The 20,431-nt window shown below is 45.2% G+C and overlaps 1 protein-coding gene across 6 annotated transcripts in view; it reads right to left on the bottom strand.

The window, feature by feature from the left end:
- OSBPL3 (oxysterol binding protein like 3) overlaps positions 1–20,431 on the bottom strand; it is a 90,670-nt gene that overhangs the window by 51,735 nt on the left and 18,504 nt on the right. For all 6 annotated transcript variants that reach the window (XM_033165027.1, XM_033165030.1, XM_033165028.1 and 3 more), the window contains exon 2: positions 2,434–2,651. In XM_033165027.1, the coding sequence (XP_033020918.1) occupies positions 2,434–2,526 (93 nt within the window). In that variant the 5' untranslated portion in view covers positions 2,527–2,651. The remainder of the gene's footprint in view (positions 1–2,433; positions 2,652–20,431) is intronic.

The raw sequence follows: 20,431 nt of genomic DNA, 5'->3' as shown, positions 1-20,431 counted from the left end.
GCCTTCCCATTCCCTGAAATAAATGAGCGTGCTTTTTTAAAAAAAGAGTAGGCATGGCTGGTTTGTTCTGGTTACCTCCGCCACGTACTGCAAACAATGCTCAGCACCCAAGTTATGTTGAGAGACCGTGCTGTGCCAAAACTAAAGTGACAATCAATAGTCTCATATAGTTTTATTTAACACCACACTTCCATGCTTGAAACTTAATCCATGGACATTCCAGACTTGTTTGGGGTATCCACCAATACCTGAAGATTTGCTACACGTGTTCTGCACTTTTGCCCAATAATACTAAGCAACTTGGAAAGCCAGTTTGGAAAAAGTTGCCACAAAGGTATGCTTTGTCCTGGAGTTCAAAGATAGTGGCTCTCAGCTATTCGCTTCCTGATTGTGTTGGAAGCCTACGCAGAAGCAGATGGTGGCAGTGGTGGTTGGTCCTCAATTGGGACTGATAGGGCAGAAGGCAGGAAGACCAACAGTAGGGGGAGCCAAAGCAAACAACAGGAAGAGACACCCTGTGACAGGATGTAAGTAAGAAGGCAGGCAGGTGTAGGCTGGTTGAGGTTGGTACGGCAGTCCCCCATTTATCATAATGGGCCAGCCTCAATGGCTACTTATGCATGGGCTTCCTCATTACAGACAACCACACTAAAATATGGATGTATCCAGCAGAGACAAACAGCATACTTGATGCTAGGTATGGGTGCCAGGAGTGCACCCCAACTCCCCAATAATCACGTGGTGCCCCCCTTCATGCAGACAACATAGGAAGGTGGTTAATCAAGTGACCAAATCCAACCGCAGACAGATTGGGCTTCAGCCAAGGATAGATCCCACATTCTGGTTGCCCTGGCAACCCTAACAGCAAAGCTATATTCTTGCGCCCAACCACTGGAAAGGGATGCCTCGAAACATAAACAAAATGTCTGCCCGCTTCCTGTTATCCCTTGAAACTGTTTGTACAGTCTTCTTCCACATAATCTGATTTACTTAATCTGATCAACGGCACAGACAGTGTGAAAAAGTGGGAAATGTTCCCAGACAACTTGGCCGGTTAATAAGAAAGCAGAAAGTCTGGCTAAAACCAGTATTTGTATGTGCTTGAAAGAGGGGAGGGGGGAAACTACATCAAATGGAACAGAAGAAGAGTGCAACTCTTGATAAATCTCTAAATATTCATAAATAAGGAATTGCATTGGGGTGGGTGGGTTCTTGCACTGACTTTGATTCAAAATTATATGTGTTGTTTGCTTGTTTTTACTTTATAAACATCCAGAAATGTATTTGTGAGAATCTCAGCTATCACTTTAATAAGATATATTTGTGCCCAGAATCTCTCTCTCTCTCTCTCTCCCTTTTAAGTAACAGATGCTGAGGGCAAACAAGAGTGAATTTGTAAGCTTCCCAGAAGCATTTAGATAGCTAGCATTTAGAAACAAAATGCTGGATGATACAGATCTTTCGGTTAATCCATCATACCTCTACTCTTCTGCCTCTTTTGATTGTTAAAAAAGGTTCCAGTCCTTAGGATTGCAAAGAACTTGAAAGTGTCTGACCAAGTTCTGAACTTCCATTCAAGTGTGGATGTGTGGTAAGTGCCATGGATTTTAGTGGATCTTTACAACGAAAGCCAGTATCAACATGATCTTGGCTTTCTAAAGGAATTTGCAAGGGGCCATGATAATAGGAAAGCATATTATCTGGAACCTGCAGGAGAGAATAATGCTTTTTGCACTAACTCAGGTCCTGCTTGCAGGTTTCCCACAGGCAACTGGTTGGTCACTGAGAAAACAGGATGCTGGACTAGATGTGCCACTGGCCTGATCCAGCAAGCTTGCATATGTCCTTGCATAATCTACTTTCCTTATCTGGTCTGCAATTATCTATACCATGCATACATGGCCAATTTTTTTATACGTCTCCGCTCAACCACACACAACCTAAGAATGTGGCATCATGTTCTATTTTATGCAAATGAACTTTCTGGCACAACTGAAAATGAAATATTACTACTGAAATCCATGGGGCGAGAGAACCAGCAGTGCCAATAAAAACCTTACTGAAAGCCAGGTTGCAGACTTGGCCTGTTGTGTGAAACCAAGGCAGAAGCAACTCACCACAGATCTACTCAACCCACATACTGTACTCAGAACACCAGCTTGGTCATGTGAATTAATCCTAAGTACCAGAAACAGTGAAAAGGGGCAAGCAATCAGTAAGTGAATCATCTGCAACATGAGTGGGGAAATAGTGGTACCTCCAGAGGTTGCTGGACTACAACTCCCATCATCCCTGGCCATTGGTCATACCAACAACAGCTGGAGGGCCACAGGTTTCCAACCTTGATCCGTATTTCTATGCAGCTCTTGATCTATATTTTTCAATCTATGTGGCGTTAAACAAAAGGGGGTGATAAAAACACTTTATGTTTACCTGCCTACTCCCCTGCTTAGAGGAGCAGCTACTGGTACTTCTTGAAGGCGACAAGACTTTCTGAGACACACCAAGATTCTTTTCTTCAGTCATGGTCTCCGAAAGAGTTTCTTCTGTACCAATTCAACGACAAAACGAGAAGACATGGGAGAGAAAGGCAAGAGTCATCGCATCTCCAAATGCATCCCAGCGGCGCTCGTGGTGCTCAAAGGAAATTCCTAAAAGACAGAGCAGGAAGGTGAGGAAAAGGAGACAACAACACACCATCAGTTTTAGTCAATAGCAATTCTAACAACAATAAAGAGTTCAAATTTACAGCAATGCAACACGACGCCATTGCTATAAAATGAGCAAACCAATAAGCTATGAAGGGGGTAACTTTCAGAGAGCTTGCTCTGAAAGGGGTGTATGTGAGAATTTAAATAATTAACAATAGAAAAATAATTTACATAGTGACAGAGTGCATATTCTCTTTCAATGCCCACTGTACAGTAGGCTGCGTGAACATATAACTGTCCCCCCTCCTGAGTGGTTTGAAGCACGGTGGAAGCATTGGATTCTGTCTGTCTGACATTGACCAAAGGGTGACTGTGGGGATAGCCGAGTATTTGGCAGCAGTGCCCCAAGGAGTAGTTTAACAGAAAGAAATCCCAGATTACACACACACACACACACACACACACACACACACACACATATATATATATATATATATATATATACAAAATCAGCATATGTACTCAACTGTCGTCTTTTTGCATATATCTTAAGGTATTTGTATGCGACTCTCTTTCTCGCGGTTTTACTTGTAAAATGCCTGATAAAGGTTTGATAAGTGAAGTATTTCATAACACTTCATATTGAGGCTTTTCCACACTTTCTTCCACTCTTTCCAGGCATGGTCCGCGATTTAAAACTCCAAGGCCGAGCATTCCTGGCCACACACAAACACACATGAAACTTTTCCCGCTTTAAAGAACATTTTTTTGTGTGTGGGGGGGGAAGCTCTGGAGCAAAAGAAAGGGCGCTCAGACATAAAGCTTTAAAGGACAGACCATGTCTCAATAAGTGCCGAGGAAAAGTTAAGCGTGGATAAGCCCTTGTTAATTGCAGCAAGCCCCATTGTGTTTATGTCGAAAGCTAGATTTGAACCAGGGTCTCCGAACCCACATGCTTAAGCCAGTACACTATGTCAGCCCTCAACTATGTTTTAGGCATGGGGCAGAGGTGTGGGTGGGATAATTTGTGGGAACGCTACTCAGCTCTTGGATCTGCATGGATTCCATGTACAGAGATGTTCAAGTGAGAGATTTTGACCTTCTGATGCAGGCATCCCCAAACTTGGCCCTCCAGATGTTTTGGGACTACAACTCCCATCATCCCTGACCACTGGTCCTATTAGCTAGGGATGATGCGAGTTGTAGTCCCAAAACATGCCCGAGTTTGGGGGTGCCTGTTCTGATGTATCCATACAGATACACAGAGCTCACAGACCATACTAACTATACCTCTACCAGAAGACAATACTTCTAGGACCACGTTATCTTTATAGGTGATCAGGTGAGTCATTTTCACCTTTTCAACACATCCAAGTTGTTTAATTTTTTTTTTTTTTTTGCCCAATTATTGAAGCAGCACTTAAAGGTGTGGGCATTTAAAAACCTGTCAGCTGTGCATAGATAAACAACGGAAAATACCCATAGGAAATGATTAGAGAGCAATAAACTGACCTCCGTAGAGAAGGAGGCAAAGGTATTAACAATGCCAACATGATTGGTGGAAAACCCATTTATGGAAACTGCCGCCCCGAAGAACACAACACCTTTGACTGCCGCACAATAGCAATCCCAGTGCATGATGAGGTCAGATATTTAAGTAGGCATCTGTTGTCAAGTCTGGCAGAAAACAATATTTAATAGCAGCACCAAGGTGGCAGTCTGCATCGAGAACCTTGCTGGAAGTCCCAGTGACAATGTAGAAAATGTGAGCTGTAGTAACTATGGCAACAGATTCTTCCCACTTCACAAAAGCTAAACTAAAGGGTAGCACTCTTCACAAACTCGAGGGTAAGAAAGTCTCTTACTGTACTATTACACAAAATATTGTATTATTCAACAGTGGTCAAAATACGTAACGTAATATGTGGGGGAGGGTTCAGAATACTGATCAATATTTAACTTTGATCTTTTCCTCTTGGACTCCAGTAGTGCTGACAATATATAAGATGACAATATATAAATAATCTAAGCCAGGCTTCCTCAACCTCGGCCCTCCAGATGTTTTAAGACTACAATTCCCATCATCCCTGACCTCTGGCCCTGCTAGCTAGGGATCATGGGAGTTGTAGGCCAAAAAACATCTGGAGGGCCGAGGTTGAGGAAGCCTGATCTAAACAAAGCATTTCTTATGTCTTGCCAACAACTCTTTCCAGGATATGAAATCCAATCATTTTAATGCCATGCACCAATGTCTAGTTTATAGAGTTTATAGAGTTTGCTTTTTTAAAAAGTGCTCGGATACCACCGCTGGAGTTTTTCCTGTTCTTTGTGTCTGCACAATGGCCACAGAATATGCTCTTGCTAAAATCAGTTTTATGGTATTATGCCTCATGCAGTGTGTTCTACTAACTTGCTCCCCAGACAACTCCAGTTCACCTTGGGGTTTTTTTGTCTGCAGCAAGCAAGTGTTGCATTGTACATGCCTGGCTACTTGGTGCTGAATTAAGAACCATGGCTACATTTATTCACCCAAGCTGCCCGAGTGACAACATATGGCAAGGTCTGCTTCAGTGAATCCGGCGCCAGATCTGTCATCATCCCCTCCAACAGTGAACTCAGGTGGTTGCGTGCCAACAGCACTGGCGTTGAAATGTGGATTACTGAGAAACAAGGAAGAGAAAGCAGCATGTTCCGCTGAGCCCCGAGGTAATGAGGAAGTACAAAACACCTTCAGAAACAGTCCGGTGAAGATTTGAGTATTGTTCATGCATTCCAGGGACCATGGAATGTTGGCAATTGGAAAAGAAAACCAGCTGGTAAATAGAGATGAATGAATCGGCCTGCTTTAGCCTTACCACACCTTATAGGAGTCCAGCAGTTAGGAACACGCCTGCTAAGGGGAAAGAATGCAACTACAAGATTTTGTTCAAGGCTCCATTTGTCTTCTTCCTATTCAGGGGCGTAGCAAGGGGGGCGGAGCGGGCAGGGGGCCCTGGGGCAGCGCCCCTACTGAGGGTGACACTTCGGGTGGTGCCCCCGCCCCCTGGCCTTTAAATTTTTTTTTTTTAAATTTTTCATATTTTTTTAAAAAAATTAAGGCTATTTTTGGCACTGCCGGCGGAGCTTGGCATGGAGGCAAGGGGCGGGCCAGCGAGGTGGGGTGCCACCCCCTCCTCGCTGGCTCACCCCTTGCCTCTTTGCCGAGCTCCGCTGCTGGCTGGGCTTGTGGAGCCGGGACATAGAGAGGGGCAGGCCAGCGAGGAGGGACACCCCTCCTCGCTGGCCCGTCCCTCTCCCTGCCCCGACTTGCGCTCCACTAAGGGAGCCCAGGCGGCGGATTTGGGAGTCTTTGCAGCCCGCAGAGACTCCCGAATCCGCCGCCCGGCACCCCTTTGTGCAGCGGCTGCTCACGCAGGCATGAGCAGCCGCTGCACAAAGGGGTGGCGGCCTCGGGAGTCTCCCGAAGCCGCCACCCGGCACCCCTGGGGGCGGGGCGTCATGATGCCATGACGCACGCACGCACCGCGATGCCCCGCCCCCAGGGGTGCCTCTTGGCTTCCCGCCCCGGGCAGCCAAGGGGCTAAGAACGCCCCTGTTCCTATTCAGTGGGATATGGAAAGGAGAGGGTATCTCATCGTTAAGTGCTGGGATCTAAACACTACATATCACAATCGTTCTTCTATTTAAAAAAACCCAACAACATCTCAAGTGCCTTTGTGAATGGCTGCCAATAGCTTGTATGCAGCGACCAACATTTAAAAAGCACCACTGGGATATTTTGAAACTCTGCTATGAAGTTGCCTAATGTGGTTGCAATACGGTGGTGCCTTGGTTGTCAAACTTAATTCGGAACACTTACTTCCAGGTTTGCAGCATTCGGGAGCCGATTTGTTTGGGAGCCAAGCTGTTCGACAACCAAGGTACCACAGTACTCAACACACTGCCGGAGGAAGAGGGGAGTGGGGGGGGGGAACGCACGCCCCTGGCAGCATGATCCCAGTGGGGTGCCAACATGGCTGTGACCCCCAGCCGCGCTGGGCGCCACGCCCCCGCAGGCGGCGAACCACACTCCCAGGATGCGTGCCAGCCACACCCCCGCCTGCCCCCCGCCCCCCAGTGCTGGAGCATGAAGCTCCGCCACTGACTGAACAACTCAAATACTACAGACACCTGCAGTTTTGTACTGATGCATCTGTATGGCCAGCTATGGTTCTCTTGAATTGATTATTTTTGCCCAAGATCCTGACACCACGAGTCCAAGTGTGTGAAAGACTCGTGTGCCACGCTGGCTAACTGTTGCTAGCGGGTGGGGGAAACCCCAGACAGGACTCTAAGGCATGGGCATAGCCCTACATGCAGATCCTAAGCCTATTCTCGGTTCTTCCATTATGATTCAAGGTTTACTTTGAAAGCACCAATTCCTCTCTTTCCAGAGGTTCTAAAAAGGGACTCTCAATTTGTTCCCAAGAGCTCTTTTGGAAGAGCCAATCCTCTAATTACCTATTTCAACTGTCAAGGCCTGGTGAAACCCATTTCACTTTCTGTTACCATGAAACAGTACCTCCTGCATCAACAAACTCCAGCAGCATCTTCATCTGCTAGAATTTAGTCTTGGGGCAGAGGTACAATCATGCTCTGCTGTCAGAACTCTGAATTTATTATTGCTTAGGCGTTTCATATGGGAAACGGCACAAATCCCTCCTAGAGGTTAATGAGCTCTGCCTTTCTATTTTCAACACTCTTTCTAATTGTTCTGGAAACAAGAATGGGGGAGGAGAGGGGGGGGAAAACCCTGCAGCAGAGAACTTTAGAGCACAAAGCATCTCCCAGGATAAAGAAGGCACACATATGCCTGTGCAGGTGTTTCAGACAGTTCTGGAAATCATTATGCAACAGCTAAGCAGCAGCAAGGCCACAGAATTCGCTCCAGAGAATTGCTTCAGCAATTTGCAAATTTCTGCTCTGCACACTTTCAGTTTTCACCTGCATGTGACCACAAGTTCTTTACGGAAGCGGTTCATGTAATGCGGCAGGTTATTTGCTTCATACTTCAAGTTTATTGAATGGCTGTGTTGGTGTTTTTTTTGTTTTGGAAAGGGGTTCCTAATAAAAATGTTCCTAACTGAAGCAACATGCAAGTTGAAAAAACAGCCAAAATATCTGAACAGCTACCACCCCAACCCTAGTCGATACACTCAAGTTCCAAATATATCTAAAAATTTCAATAATTTCAACAAGACACTGGAACTATTTTGGTATGCCTTGGCATTCATGGTCACAATATGTTGTACTATTATTACATAGCAATGTGTGACTTCGCTCTCAGATCCCCTGAAAGAAATATTAGAGGGGAAAGCTGGCGGTGGAGTTGCCATGGAGCAATTATAATTTCAACAGCTCTTTAGAAATTATGGCTCATCTCTAACCCAGTAGTTATCCACTGTATTTTTAGAATATACAAAACTGTATCTATAAATACAACCTGCTTGATCATTCATGCAATTCTTCCTTAAATAACGTAAAGAAAACATGCTCATTTTCAGGTCTTGTCTACACAGAGTATTTTAAGTAGCTAAAAGGAGAGTAGCAATGGATTCCCAATGTGACCAGCTCCAGGACATCCACAAAAATCAACTCAGTTATGTTCCGTCAGGTTGCTCATTTCAAGTTTTTGACAGAAGACCTCACAAGGACAAAGGAAATAAAATGAATTTCTCTCCTTTTAAATAAATAAAAAAAATCATTTAAACGGGTTGGTTAGCAACAACACATTTTGTATTAGTTAATAGATTATAACAGCCCCTGAGCACCACTTGACCAGCATTTCCTTCCCCTTCCCAATTTTTTATTCCTTAAATATCCTGGGCACACACCCCACACACCCTTTTGCCAGCCATATGGGATCTATTATGAAGAACTGATGAGCATTCCCAAAATGCACCACACATGAACTCCCTAAGCAGGTAGGAAACTAAAAACAGACATTCAAGTACGATTTGGCTACAACTGGTGTGTTCTGCTAGCATCTGCTCTTACCCTGGTCATTCCAAGCAAGAGAGGAAAAACAGAACAATTATTATTATTATTATCATCATCATTATTAACCCCTGTGTACTAGATGTGCTTTCCTTCCCAGTAAACCAGGGTTGCAGAATCTCTCTTAGCCCAAGGTTTCCACATTCCCTTCCGAACAAAATCCCAGTGGTGGGTGGGGCCAAAGGGGAAAGTGGGTGGACCTGGGAAGGCTGCAGGCTACTGTCGAGATGGCCTGCAGAATGAAAGGACACACAAAACCCCTGAGGACATCACACAAGTAAGGTAGGTGCAACCAAAATCCTACACGCCCACTTACTGTATGAGAACTTCATAATAATAATAAAAAATCTCTCCCCTCTGATCATTTTTGAAGGCAATTTATTTTCTTGTCGATTGATGCAGAATGGTTACAAAGAAAAGAAGCTGCCAGAGAAATTTTCAGCACGGCACTAGCTCATACATGGTTTCAGGTAATCATAACGGCTTGATCGCCATGCTGCCCATAATAACAGCAGCTTGTCAATCAGTGTGTGGGGTTCACCTGGACGCAAGGTCTTCTGAGTCCTGGAAACGACTGGACTCACGGGGAATAGTTCCGTACCATAAGATTCCACGTTTCTACCACTGTTGAGTCTTGGCAACCGTTTGCAAGCTCTCTTTTGAAATAGCCACAGCTATAGGTACAATGTTCATCCTCGTGTGCCTTTCTTGCCTCCCAGGCTCAGAAATTCCCCACCCACCCAGAGTCTCTGTGCTACTCGCCGCCTTACTTCCCAAAGCAGAAAGTTCCCTTTGGCTGTGTTGGGTTCTCTCCCCAGGAACAAGAGCATTAGCTGCATCCGTCATCACTTCCAGTTAATAATAATAATAATAATATTTATTATTTGTACCCCGCCCATCTGGCTGGATTTCTCCAGCCACTTTGGGCGGCTTCCAACAAAAATCAGATACAAAAACATCACACATTAAAAACTTCCCTGAAAAGGGCTGCCTTCAGGTATTTTCTGAATGTCAGGTAGTTGTTTATCTCCTTGACCTGTGATGGGAGGGCGTTCCACAGGGTGGGTGCCACTACCGAGAAGGCCCTCTGCCTGGTTCCCTGTAGCTTTGCTTCTCGCAGTGAGGAAACCGCCAGAAGGCCCTCGGCACTGGATCTCAGTGTCCAGGCTGAACAATGGGGGTGGAGACGCTCCTTCAGGTATACAGGACCGAGGCCGTTTAGGCCTCTTTTGTTGCTGCAATTCCGCTCCTTTAGTCCACAGTCTCCTCTCTTGTTGGGCCCAATCATTCCTTCTCGGTGCCTCTACTCTGCACAGTGACCTCATCTTTCATCTTGCTTTAACTCGGGACAAGGGGAGTCTCTGGCCCTCCTGATGTTGGAATCCAAATTCCATTACCCTGCACGGCCAACAGTCAATGATGATGGGAGTTGTAATTCAGCAACACCTGGAGGACCAGAGATTCCCCATATCAGTTCCATGCCTCTGCTAGCCCACTGGGACCCATCCTGCCTTACCATCTCCCCCGTGCCGATTTCATCTTCAGTTTCTCTGCCTGAGATACCTAACGGCGAAATGTGAGCAGTCCGTGCTGCTTGCATCCTGCAGTGGGTTTCCTTACCAGCTTATCAGATTGTACTCATCCTTGCAGTGCGTCTAAGTTAGCACAACTGCCAGAAGGTGCTTTTATACAGCTTACACTGAGGAAGAACGGCTTGTGCGTTGCAAGCGCAACCATCTGCCCCCATTAACCTCCAATATATTCCACATTCATAAAACAACTTGCTTGGATTTTCTAAACATAGCCCGTCCGTCTCCGATTCACACCCTAAACGAAGTGAGCTTCCCCATTGGGCCGATAGCGTTCACACATCACTCTTGTTTGAGCAAGCATGCTTCTTCAAAACACACAAATGCTGCCTTTCAGACTTGAAGAGCGTCAATTTGAAAACACTTTGCAGCCTTTACCACACTTGAACAAAGCGATCAGCCCTTTCTTTTATTTAGTGCATGGCTGCTACGTCCTTTTGCTAGAGCTCTTAAATATTTTATAGCCTGCTGTCCTCCCTTGTTAGTCTGAAAGGCATAAAAGCTCAGGTACCACCACTTTCCAGTACTAATTGGATTCTGGAATCCAGACAGAGACAATATGGCAGACCAACTTACAAATAAATTAGCTGCCATTTATTGACGGGCAAACACATTGCACTCCAATGCATGTTTCCTTGATTTTTAAATGAAAAGCAAGCTTTGGGAGGGACAATGCTGAGGAGTGAAGACATGGGCGTAGCAAGGATATTTTTTTGTGGGGGGAGGCAGAACCTCAGGTTGCTATGTGTTTTTATTGGATTTTATTGATTTGGGGGCAGCTGCCCCTCCCTGCCTCCCCTGGCTACGCCCATGAGCAGAGAGGCAACTAGAGCATTGGGGGACAACAACTTGGAACTTGGAAGTGATCTGGATGGGTAAAACAGCAGGCAGGCAAAAGGGGTAAGGCAAGCACTACCTCCCCTAGCCAATTCTTTGCTCAAAATGACTTCTCACTAAAAAGCTGTTTTTCATTTAAAAGAAAACAGAAAACAGAGTAGCTACTGGATCTTTGTTTCACAAATTTCCGTGGGCATATTGTTTGCCCCTCATAGCAAGAGAAAACTTTCAGATTTTGCTAGGTGTATGAAATAAATAAATAATGCAGAAGAGGGCATGCATACCCCTTGCAGTTGCATTCAAAGCTAGAAAGCTGCAAATAGTTTGCACATCCAAGGTAGTGCAAGAGTGACCTGTGAAGTCAATATTTTGGATCTTGCTTCTGCCACAGGCTGCATTCAGCCAACAATATTTCAGCACAATAAGCCAAGATGTGCATAAGCCATTGTGCCTTCAGACCCCATCTCTCCTCAGTGTGATGGGTAACCCAGGAAGTTTTCATTAACCATAGTTTCCCATTGCGCCTGAGCGAGCAAGCAAGCATAGCATGGGTGGCCAAGCCATGAGTGACAACATGGCCGCCAAGCCACAGAAAGTGGCCTCCCAGTCCCCACGGCTTTATCTTTCCATTTGGTTGGGAGATAAATCTCTAAAGGGCAGACAGAGTGCTTTATCTGTCCATCACAGGGGGATCTTTTATCTCCATCTCAGTGCTAAGCACCACAGCGCTGAGATTAGAGACGAAACGTTCCGACAGCTCTTGAGCAAAAGACAACATTTGCCCCCAGCTCAACCATGAAGCGGGGATGGGTGGAAACTCTGCATTTTACTTTGACAGGTCCTGCAGTGGAGAGCAATTCTATCCCTACCACCACCCTAACACTGGGGAAATGTGGGCGCAAGGTGTGTGTGAAAGAGGGGGAGAACCATGTGTGTCTGCAGTGTCCATAGATTGCCTGTATTGCTGCTATGTGGCCCTTGGTGGGGTGGATGACTGTCAATACTGTCCTTAGGATGAAATGGTGTATGGACTGCAACCTTAAGTATGTCAATACTGTCCTTAGGATGAAATGGTGTATGGACTGCAACCTTAAGTAGTGCACTGAAGGCAGCCCTGCATTGGGAAACTTTAATGTTTGATGTTTTATTATGTTTTTATATGTGTTGGAAGCCACCTGGAGGGGCTGGGGAACCCAGTCAGATGGGTGGGGTATAAATAAAAATAATATGATGATGATGATGATGATGATGATGGAAGGAGTAGGGAACTTGTTGCTCTCCAGATGTTCCTGGACTCCACTCAACCCTGACTCAATGCAAGCTAAGGTTGACTGGAAATGGGAGTTCAACAATATCAAGGAGCTGTCCATCAGCCAGGTCGCCCACCAGACAGGCATACACGCAGAAGACCCAGGATGTAATTAGCTTTTTATTAGCAGGAAAAAAATTCAAGACTGCAGTGTCCTTGGTTCGTCAAAACTCAACAAAGGCATTGCTGAAACTAAGCTCTGGGCATTCCCTTTCCTTCTAGCCTCTCACCCAAGCAGACTGTGTCAAGCAGGTGGACTCCTCCTCTGGTCCTGTCTGGCACATTGCTCAGCAACGTGCAGGACCCTCCTGGAGCTGGGGGTCAGAGAGGGAGGAGAGACAGCAAGAGTGGGACTGTCCGCATGTACGGAGTGACTCTCAGCTTCTAATCATGTCCTAGAGCAGTGTTTTTCAACCACTGTTCCGCGGCACACTAGTGTGCCGCGAGATGTTGCCTGGTGTGCCGTGGGAAAAATTGAAAAATTACTTTATATATATAGTCAATATAGGCACAGAGTAAATTTTTTTAACCTTTTCTAATGGTGGTGTGCCTCGTGATTTTTTTCATGAAACAAGTGTGCCTTTGCCCAAAAAAGGTTGAAAAACACTGTCCTAGAGGGCCCTCCTTCTCCTGACTCCCCCTTGATCACTCAAGTCTCCTGCTTCTATCAGCTCCCAGCTCATCCCTTCTGCCGACTGCTCCTCAATGTCCCACCACCAGGCTCTGGGCTCTAGGGTGTCATCTTCAGAGTCCTCCCTGGGGGGCTCTTGGGCTGGCAGCTCCTTAACTCCTCCTCATCCAGCCTGTCCCTGACAAACAACACCTGGAGAGCCACAGGTTAGCTGTTGCTGCTCCAGGGGTCCCTCCCCCAAGGCTTCACAGAGAAGGTAGAGTTTTGGGATGCATTCCTCTAGGATAAAATCATGAATGATGCAGCCAAACTTAAGAGCCCCCAACTTAAGAGAACATGCTCAATTCTTCTAGTGCATTCTTTTTTGTTTCTCTTGAATGTCAACCACACAGGTGAACTGAAAGCTTTTTACCAGCTCCCAAAGTTTTTGTCTGGCTCAGTCCTCCCCACCATGACACACGGAATAATGGAGCTGGCTACTCAGAGGAGCTGTGCTGTTCTCGGCTAGGGAACTAATTACAGGGCCACATTATCTCATTTTTCTACTTGCCAATACACTCAACGTGTAATGCAGTCCCTTTTTAAAAAGGAACAGCATGTGGTTAATGCTATAAATTCTGGCATTCGTAAGCACGGAACACTCTTGGCATCAATTTGCAAATACATTTATCTGTCTTTTATGCGGATATTATCTCCTGATCAGTTTTAGTTCTCTTTCCCATGCCTAATAAGGAGAAAAGAAAGCTGTCAGTAACACAGCACAGAGATTCCACAGATTTATGCTTGTCTAACAAGACACAACATTACTCATCCCTATGGCAGACTGAATAGGTATTCATTATAGTGCAATTTACTGACACAAAACTGTGCTAACAAGGAGTTAAGCTGAACTACTCCTCGAGAGAAACACTGCAAAGGGAATTCGGGGGAAAGCGGCTTCTGATTTGAGAAAGAAAGAATATTGTAGATCACCACTGGCAATTTTCTCTTACAAATTTATTTCTCTTTTGGTGGCTGTGGAGATCACTGCCTAAGAAAAATAATCTTCTCAATATTCACCAGAAAAGCATTATTCAGGGATCTTTGTTCTGGTTTGATTGGCTCCTAAGCACTGGGTATGGAAACAGAGATAATTACTGTACTTCTTCACAGTTCTGCTGCAGAGTCTTCATAATTTTTATTCTCTTCTGAACCATTAAAGTGTAAGAAAGCATGACTGGCACCTCAGTGACTCCATGGCCAGAAACCACCTGCAACACGTGAGTACTCAGCTACGAAGTACAGATTTGTAATGAAAAACCTATCTGGAACATCCCAGGCAAAAACAGAAGACCAGTGCAGTCCAAGTTACCCAGCTATGACCTTCTCTTTCAGTACAGCTCACTCGCTGTGTCCTTGGGAGGATAATGTAGCAGCTGACTACTGCCTGAAGGAAGCATGCATATAAACTGAATCAATGCAACTTGACAGAAGGGAGGCAGAAGAGATTCTACCACTGCAGTTTGGGCTCTGCTACTTCAGTTTCAGCTCCTGGAGTTCATATTGCAGCTCCTATCAACTTCACATGGGGTTGGACTACAACTTCCATCATCCTCCTCACCACTGGCCTGTGGCGGATGGGAAGCAGCATTAGAAATTCGCCAAGGGCTAGGCGCATTTTGCACCTGGCAATTGACCACTTGTGGACAAGTGAAGATGCCAGGCCTGAGGCCTCCACCATCTGGAGATGCATGCCTGGGGATCCTTGGATCTTGACTGTTTTCACACACTAGCAATGCATCCTGTGGAATTCTCTCTGTGATATTTTATCCAGAATGAATTTCAGGAACCAAAAAGCCGTATTGAAATATACGACTTTCGAGCTGTCTGGCCCCAAAATGGCAAACTAGGCATTCCATTTTGGTGACTGTAACCCTGGTTTAAGGAGCCATTTGGTGCCTAGCTTATATATCTGAGTTTCTAGCACTGATGGGAGATGGAGTCCACAGTTTCCCTACCCTATAACCTAGCACAGAGAGAATTTGTAATGAAGTATCTTTAAAGGCGTTAATCTCAACCCCTTCTGTGAGTTGGAAGTGCAAAGCCCTGTCCAGTCATTCTTAAGCGATTAACAAGTTGCGGGAGGGGGGCGTTGAGTGGTATTCACTGATCCTACACCCCATCCATTTATTGAGGCAGCATGTCTACAAAGTGAAGCCTGTTCTATATAGGCCCTTCCCAAGATGTGGAACCCAGTTCGATTTGGGTTCCACATCATTTGGTGCAACGCATTGCACACAACAGATACAGCAGTCTCCTCTCTACATATGTTGCCCATGCCATCCACACGCTAGCAGTTACTGGGCATGGTCCCATTTCCCCCTCTTGCAGAATGAGCTCATTACTCAACTTGAAGCCTCAAATTAGCAGGAAAAAACTATAAACCAAAACCTGGTTTGCATGTAACACTAAGTCAAACAACAGCTGGCACACAAATACACGAGTGTGTGGGTTCCTAGAAGCTGCAACCAAGGTTTGATCTTGGTTCACAGCTCATGGTTTGTCTGGAGGAGACAAAGCACGAGCTCAGGTTCAGACAACATGCTAAACCAAACCACGGATTAGCTTCAGGTAGCACGGCATCACAGACCCAGAAGAAAAGCACAGGGGTTGCCATCGCCTTTCCAGGGGCCCACATGCTCATGCTAGGCCATGGTTTGTCTTAGCAGTGCATCTGGCTAAGAAAATGGACTTGTAAGTTCTTCTGTTTTCAACCTACTCAGAAGTATAGCTGCAGCTACGCAGTAGGAAATTGGATCGCAGGCCTCCAATTGAAACTAGTTGCCCACCAGGACTTTTATACAAAGTAGCTCACTGATTTGGCAGCATGCCTAAGTTTTCAACCACCTGGTTAAGAAGCAGCATATAATAATACTATAAAATTTCATTTGTTCTAAACAAACAGTACTCCAGTTTATTAGAATATTTATATGTTTGTTACCCAGGCAATCTATTTAAAAAACAAACAAACAAACAAAAAAACCCTGAACCATACCTATTGCCCCTGCTATCAACAGTTGCGATGAAAACAGTGCTGCTATTAAGACATCAATCCTGAAGATGGCTTACAGAGACTAAAGAAAGGTCATGCACCCTGTATTCTGGTTAGGGTTGCTCAATCACATTGTGTCTCAGCAAGAATATTTCCATAGTGAAAACAGCTCCACTTAAAATAGTGTTTTAAATTCTGTTTGCAACAAGGACGTTTTCACCCAGATATGTTTATTTAAGCAAGTCAAAATTTCACATAGCATGTTCTAATCCAGGCATAGGCGAACTCCGGCCCTCCAGATGTTTGAGACTACAATTCCCATCATCCCTGACCACTGGTCTTGTTAGCTGGGGGTGATGGGAATTGTAGTCTCAAACATCTGGAGGGCCGGAGTTTGCCTATGCCTGTATCTAATTCCATTAAACCTGGATAATATTCCCAGCCTTCTATCTTAAGACAAACAGAAGACTTTGTGTCCCGTCCCCCCATCTTCACCAGGCTTTTTTTGCCCTCCTCACATTATTGATTTGCTTAATATCCATATTTTGCCTTCCACAACTCAAAAGCTTTCTCTGAGACTCTTAGTTGGGCCTAATAAAGGCATTGCCCTACTATTGCTTTTGAACTATTCCCCAATGGACTGACATAGTTGCCTACGATTTGGGCGTATTTAAAGGTTGGAAGTCTACAGTAAGATGTTCCGAATCTACACATTGACTCAGAACACCACTGCCTCCATACTGGTACAATGCACAGGTCAGCAATTCGATTGTCTCAGGGACGCGCTCTGAGGAAGACGTGGGGAGGAGGTCCCCCCACCCCTTGTAAAATGGCCACTCGCAAGTCATTTCCTTCTCAGAGAGGAAGAATTGCCTCCTCTGCCCCATATACTTTCCAATTAATTTTCAGACATAAGACATAATCTTCACAGCCATTTATTCACAATAGTATCATCTACTGAAATGTCACTTCCTGTTCCTTGCACGGAATTGAAGAGAAACACTGAGAAAGTACCTTCTTGCCTGGTCTACCTTCCTTAGCTGCTGTGTGACTCTCCCTTCCACCTCGTCTATCAGAATGAAGTGAGCAGGCAAGATCAACTTTCATGATTTCTTATCTCCTTTCCTTGCAAGTTCATTTCTTTCAGGCAACAGGGAGAGAAAGGAGGAGACAGAGGTGAACGCGAGCGAACTTCTGTTTCAAAAGGCAAAAATATTTAGCCAACCTTGCCCGGGTTGCCTCCTAACAAGTAGATTACTTGCTGCGAAATACTCTAGCCAAATTCTTGGCAGGCCACATTAACAGTGCAGCCCTATACAAACCTACTAAGACTTCAGTCCCAAGAGTTCAATGGGGCTTACTCCCACCTAAGTGGTATAGGACTGCAGGCTAAATAGTCTTAATCACTTATAAGGAGACATCCATCCATGCTAATCTGAGCAGCAAGCTAATGGGGACAACTTTCTCTGTGGTGTCTATCTAGAAATAACGAGCAACATCATTAAAGTAGTGCCAGTGTTTCAACAACAAAGCTAGGAAACCAGACTCCTTACCCAAAACATTACCAGGACCATGTGCTGATTTTACAGGCATTTTGATCATGCATTGGGACATCCCAGAGCAGACATACTGATAATTGGTTGAGCAGGCTGCCACCACCCATAATGGTGAGCCAAGGTTTCAGTCAGATCACTCCTGCTCTGCTCTTCCCCAGCAACAGGGAAACATACCAGGAAGGGGAGTAGCTTACCATTACACCCAAACCTGGGATCATGGTTTGTTTTGTCCTAACAAACCAGAATCACTCGGCAGCCTTAAATCATGATTTGTTATTGGTTTATTGATCTGCACTTTGCTAGGGTGAAATGAACTACTTTATGATCGGGGGGGGGGGGTTTGTTTGCTAAGCTAGCCCTTTCCTGATTTTATCCCAGGGGTAGGGAACCTGAGGACTTGCTGCTGCTGGGCTACAACTCTGCTTGCTGACCACCGACCATGCTGGTTGGGGTTGATGGGGACTGGAGTTCAACAGCGTCTGCAGTGCCACAAGTTCCATGCACCTGGTTTATCCACTCTCACCAGGACAGAATCAAATCAGTAGCAAGAAGCTTGTGCACATTATGATTCCTTAAGCTTGCCTGCCATGGCGCTGCCAGGCAAGGAATGTCCAGAGTGAGGAAGTAACCGTTTATTGTTAAAAATACACTTACAACTTAGAAAAAGGCATGTCCGTCAGCCCAATGTCTTTCAGCTACTCCTATCCAATGAGGCAGTTGCAGCAACAGAGACCTGAGCTGCACACAAGCTGGTGAAGACCATGCCTGTGTGTAACCTATTTCTGCTTCTCCCTCTGCAATCCTCAACTGGTCCTAGGAGACAGTGGAGCAGGAGAGTTGGGAGCAGAAGGTAGAGATGTGGAAGTCCTTGACTCTACACCAGCCTAACCCATCTCTCCCTCCTCCTGCAACTCTTCTTCATGCTACAATCCTGCAGCTTCTCCTGCCTCCGACTCTCATCTCCGGGCTGTTCCAGGTTCCCCCAGGTCACCGATCCCTTTCCTTCCAAGTCGGACTCCAGTCTCCTTTCTCCCGGTATAAGTATCCAGCCATCACTCACTCCAGCCGGCCCCTGACATTGCCATTACATGCAAATGCAGCATTCTGAAGCTCGCAGGAAGCCAACTGAAATCTGCCGCGGCGACTGAACTCAGAGAGTTTGTGTGCTAAGAACTATATAAGCGATTTTTTAGCACAGGCTGTATATCCCTGGGTCACAGGATGCATGTTCTGCTTGGAATAAAATACCACCAAGGTATGACATTTACTCCCCCATAAGCATGATTAGGATTGCAGCCTCAAAACATCAACTCGGGGTACAAAAACAGGCTTCCATTCATCACCCAAGCTGCGGCCTCACAAGGATGCCAAAATAAGCATTCAGAATTTTCAGCCACATTATTACACCTGTCATCCTAGGGTGCCTTTGCTTGTCAATTTGGCTATCCATAATGCCACGAACAAGTAAATAAACTAAACCTCACCTTCCTGCGTGATAGGACCTTAAAAAGTTGCAAGTAGTCTCCTCTTCCATCACCCACCCCCAAAAGGTGCCCTTCTCATCTGCTATTGACTGTGGGTCATCCAACACTGAGCACTGAAAGGCAGGTAACAAGTATGCAAATCTCTTCTCTTTCACCCCTCCACCTGTCCCTGGCAGTTGACAGCCTAGGAAAGAGTAGAATAATGGCAAGGAGGAGGGCAATGGATTAAAAGTATTGTTTTGCAAGTCTATAAATGCTGTTCAGGACAGGACATGTTTTTATCCCCAAAATCTGATACACACTATTGGCATGCACACACCCCGCCACGGATTTAGTGCTTCAAAATCCCTATCCATCTTTGTGCGCTTTGGAATTTTTTGGCAAATCCCCATGACTTGCCCAGCTCCACCAAATGCTTTCTTTCAGCCAGTTGACAGTTTTCATAGCACTGCTGCCAACATTCATGGGTGAGTAAACAGGAGTGTTCCTTTAGTTTTTAATCTTGCAGTCAAAGCAAGAAGATGGGGAAAGGGGGGGAAATGTAATTTAGAGGAAGCATTGTACAAGAGACAGGGCTAAGGCATGAAGCAAGAAATTGTGGATAGTCTGTGTGTGTGGGGGGAATTAATGTGATTTAAGAAAGCACACTCCTCCCCTGAAATCTGTATTAGCTGTAATTATACCCACTTGAGATTTTTTTATCCTCTTTGAATAAGAGTCATTGCTTGCAACACTCATTTTTTCTATGTACCAGCAGGATAACATGTTAAGTATCTGTAGTCCTGTATTCTGCTGTTAACAATTTTCACTTGATGGGTGGGCAACAGGTTTGTTATTACATATGGATATGTATGCACCATAACATATAAAGCATGTTCTCCCTTAAAAAATAATAATAATCCTAGAAACGGTAGTGCGTTAAGAGTGCTGGGAATTATGCCTTTGCTAGGTGTACACTACAGTTCCCATGATCCTTGGGGGTCAGCATGCTTTAAATGTATGTAGGTAGCCTAAAACTCAATAAATTAAAAGATACTGTGCACATTTTCAGCTCTGCAGTTGCCTTCATACAGGAAGCCTGTGCATTCAGTAGGTATCTTTCCAAATCTGTGACTGTAATAATTCAAAGTTTAGTTCCCAACAGTAAATTTGAATCTTCATCCAAATAGGAGGATCTACTGTATATCTAAGAAGTGGGACACTATTTCTATCATGAAGTTTTATACAGGTACTGGAAATCTTTAGGTGAGGAGGAGTTGCAAGACAATGCCATCCTAAGAACCACTTTATTCTGGTCCCTTCTACAT

This window comes from Lacerta agilis, chromosome 12, assembly GCF_009819535.1.
Source record: "Lacerta agilis isolate rLacAgi1 chromosome 12, rLacAgi1.pri, whole genome shotgun sequence".
NCBI classification, from domain to species: domain Eukaryota; kingdom Metazoa; phylum Chordata; class Lepidosauria; order Squamata; family Lacertidae; genus Lacerta; species Lacerta agilis.
This window is presented reverse-complemented; position numbering and strand designations above follow the sequence as displayed.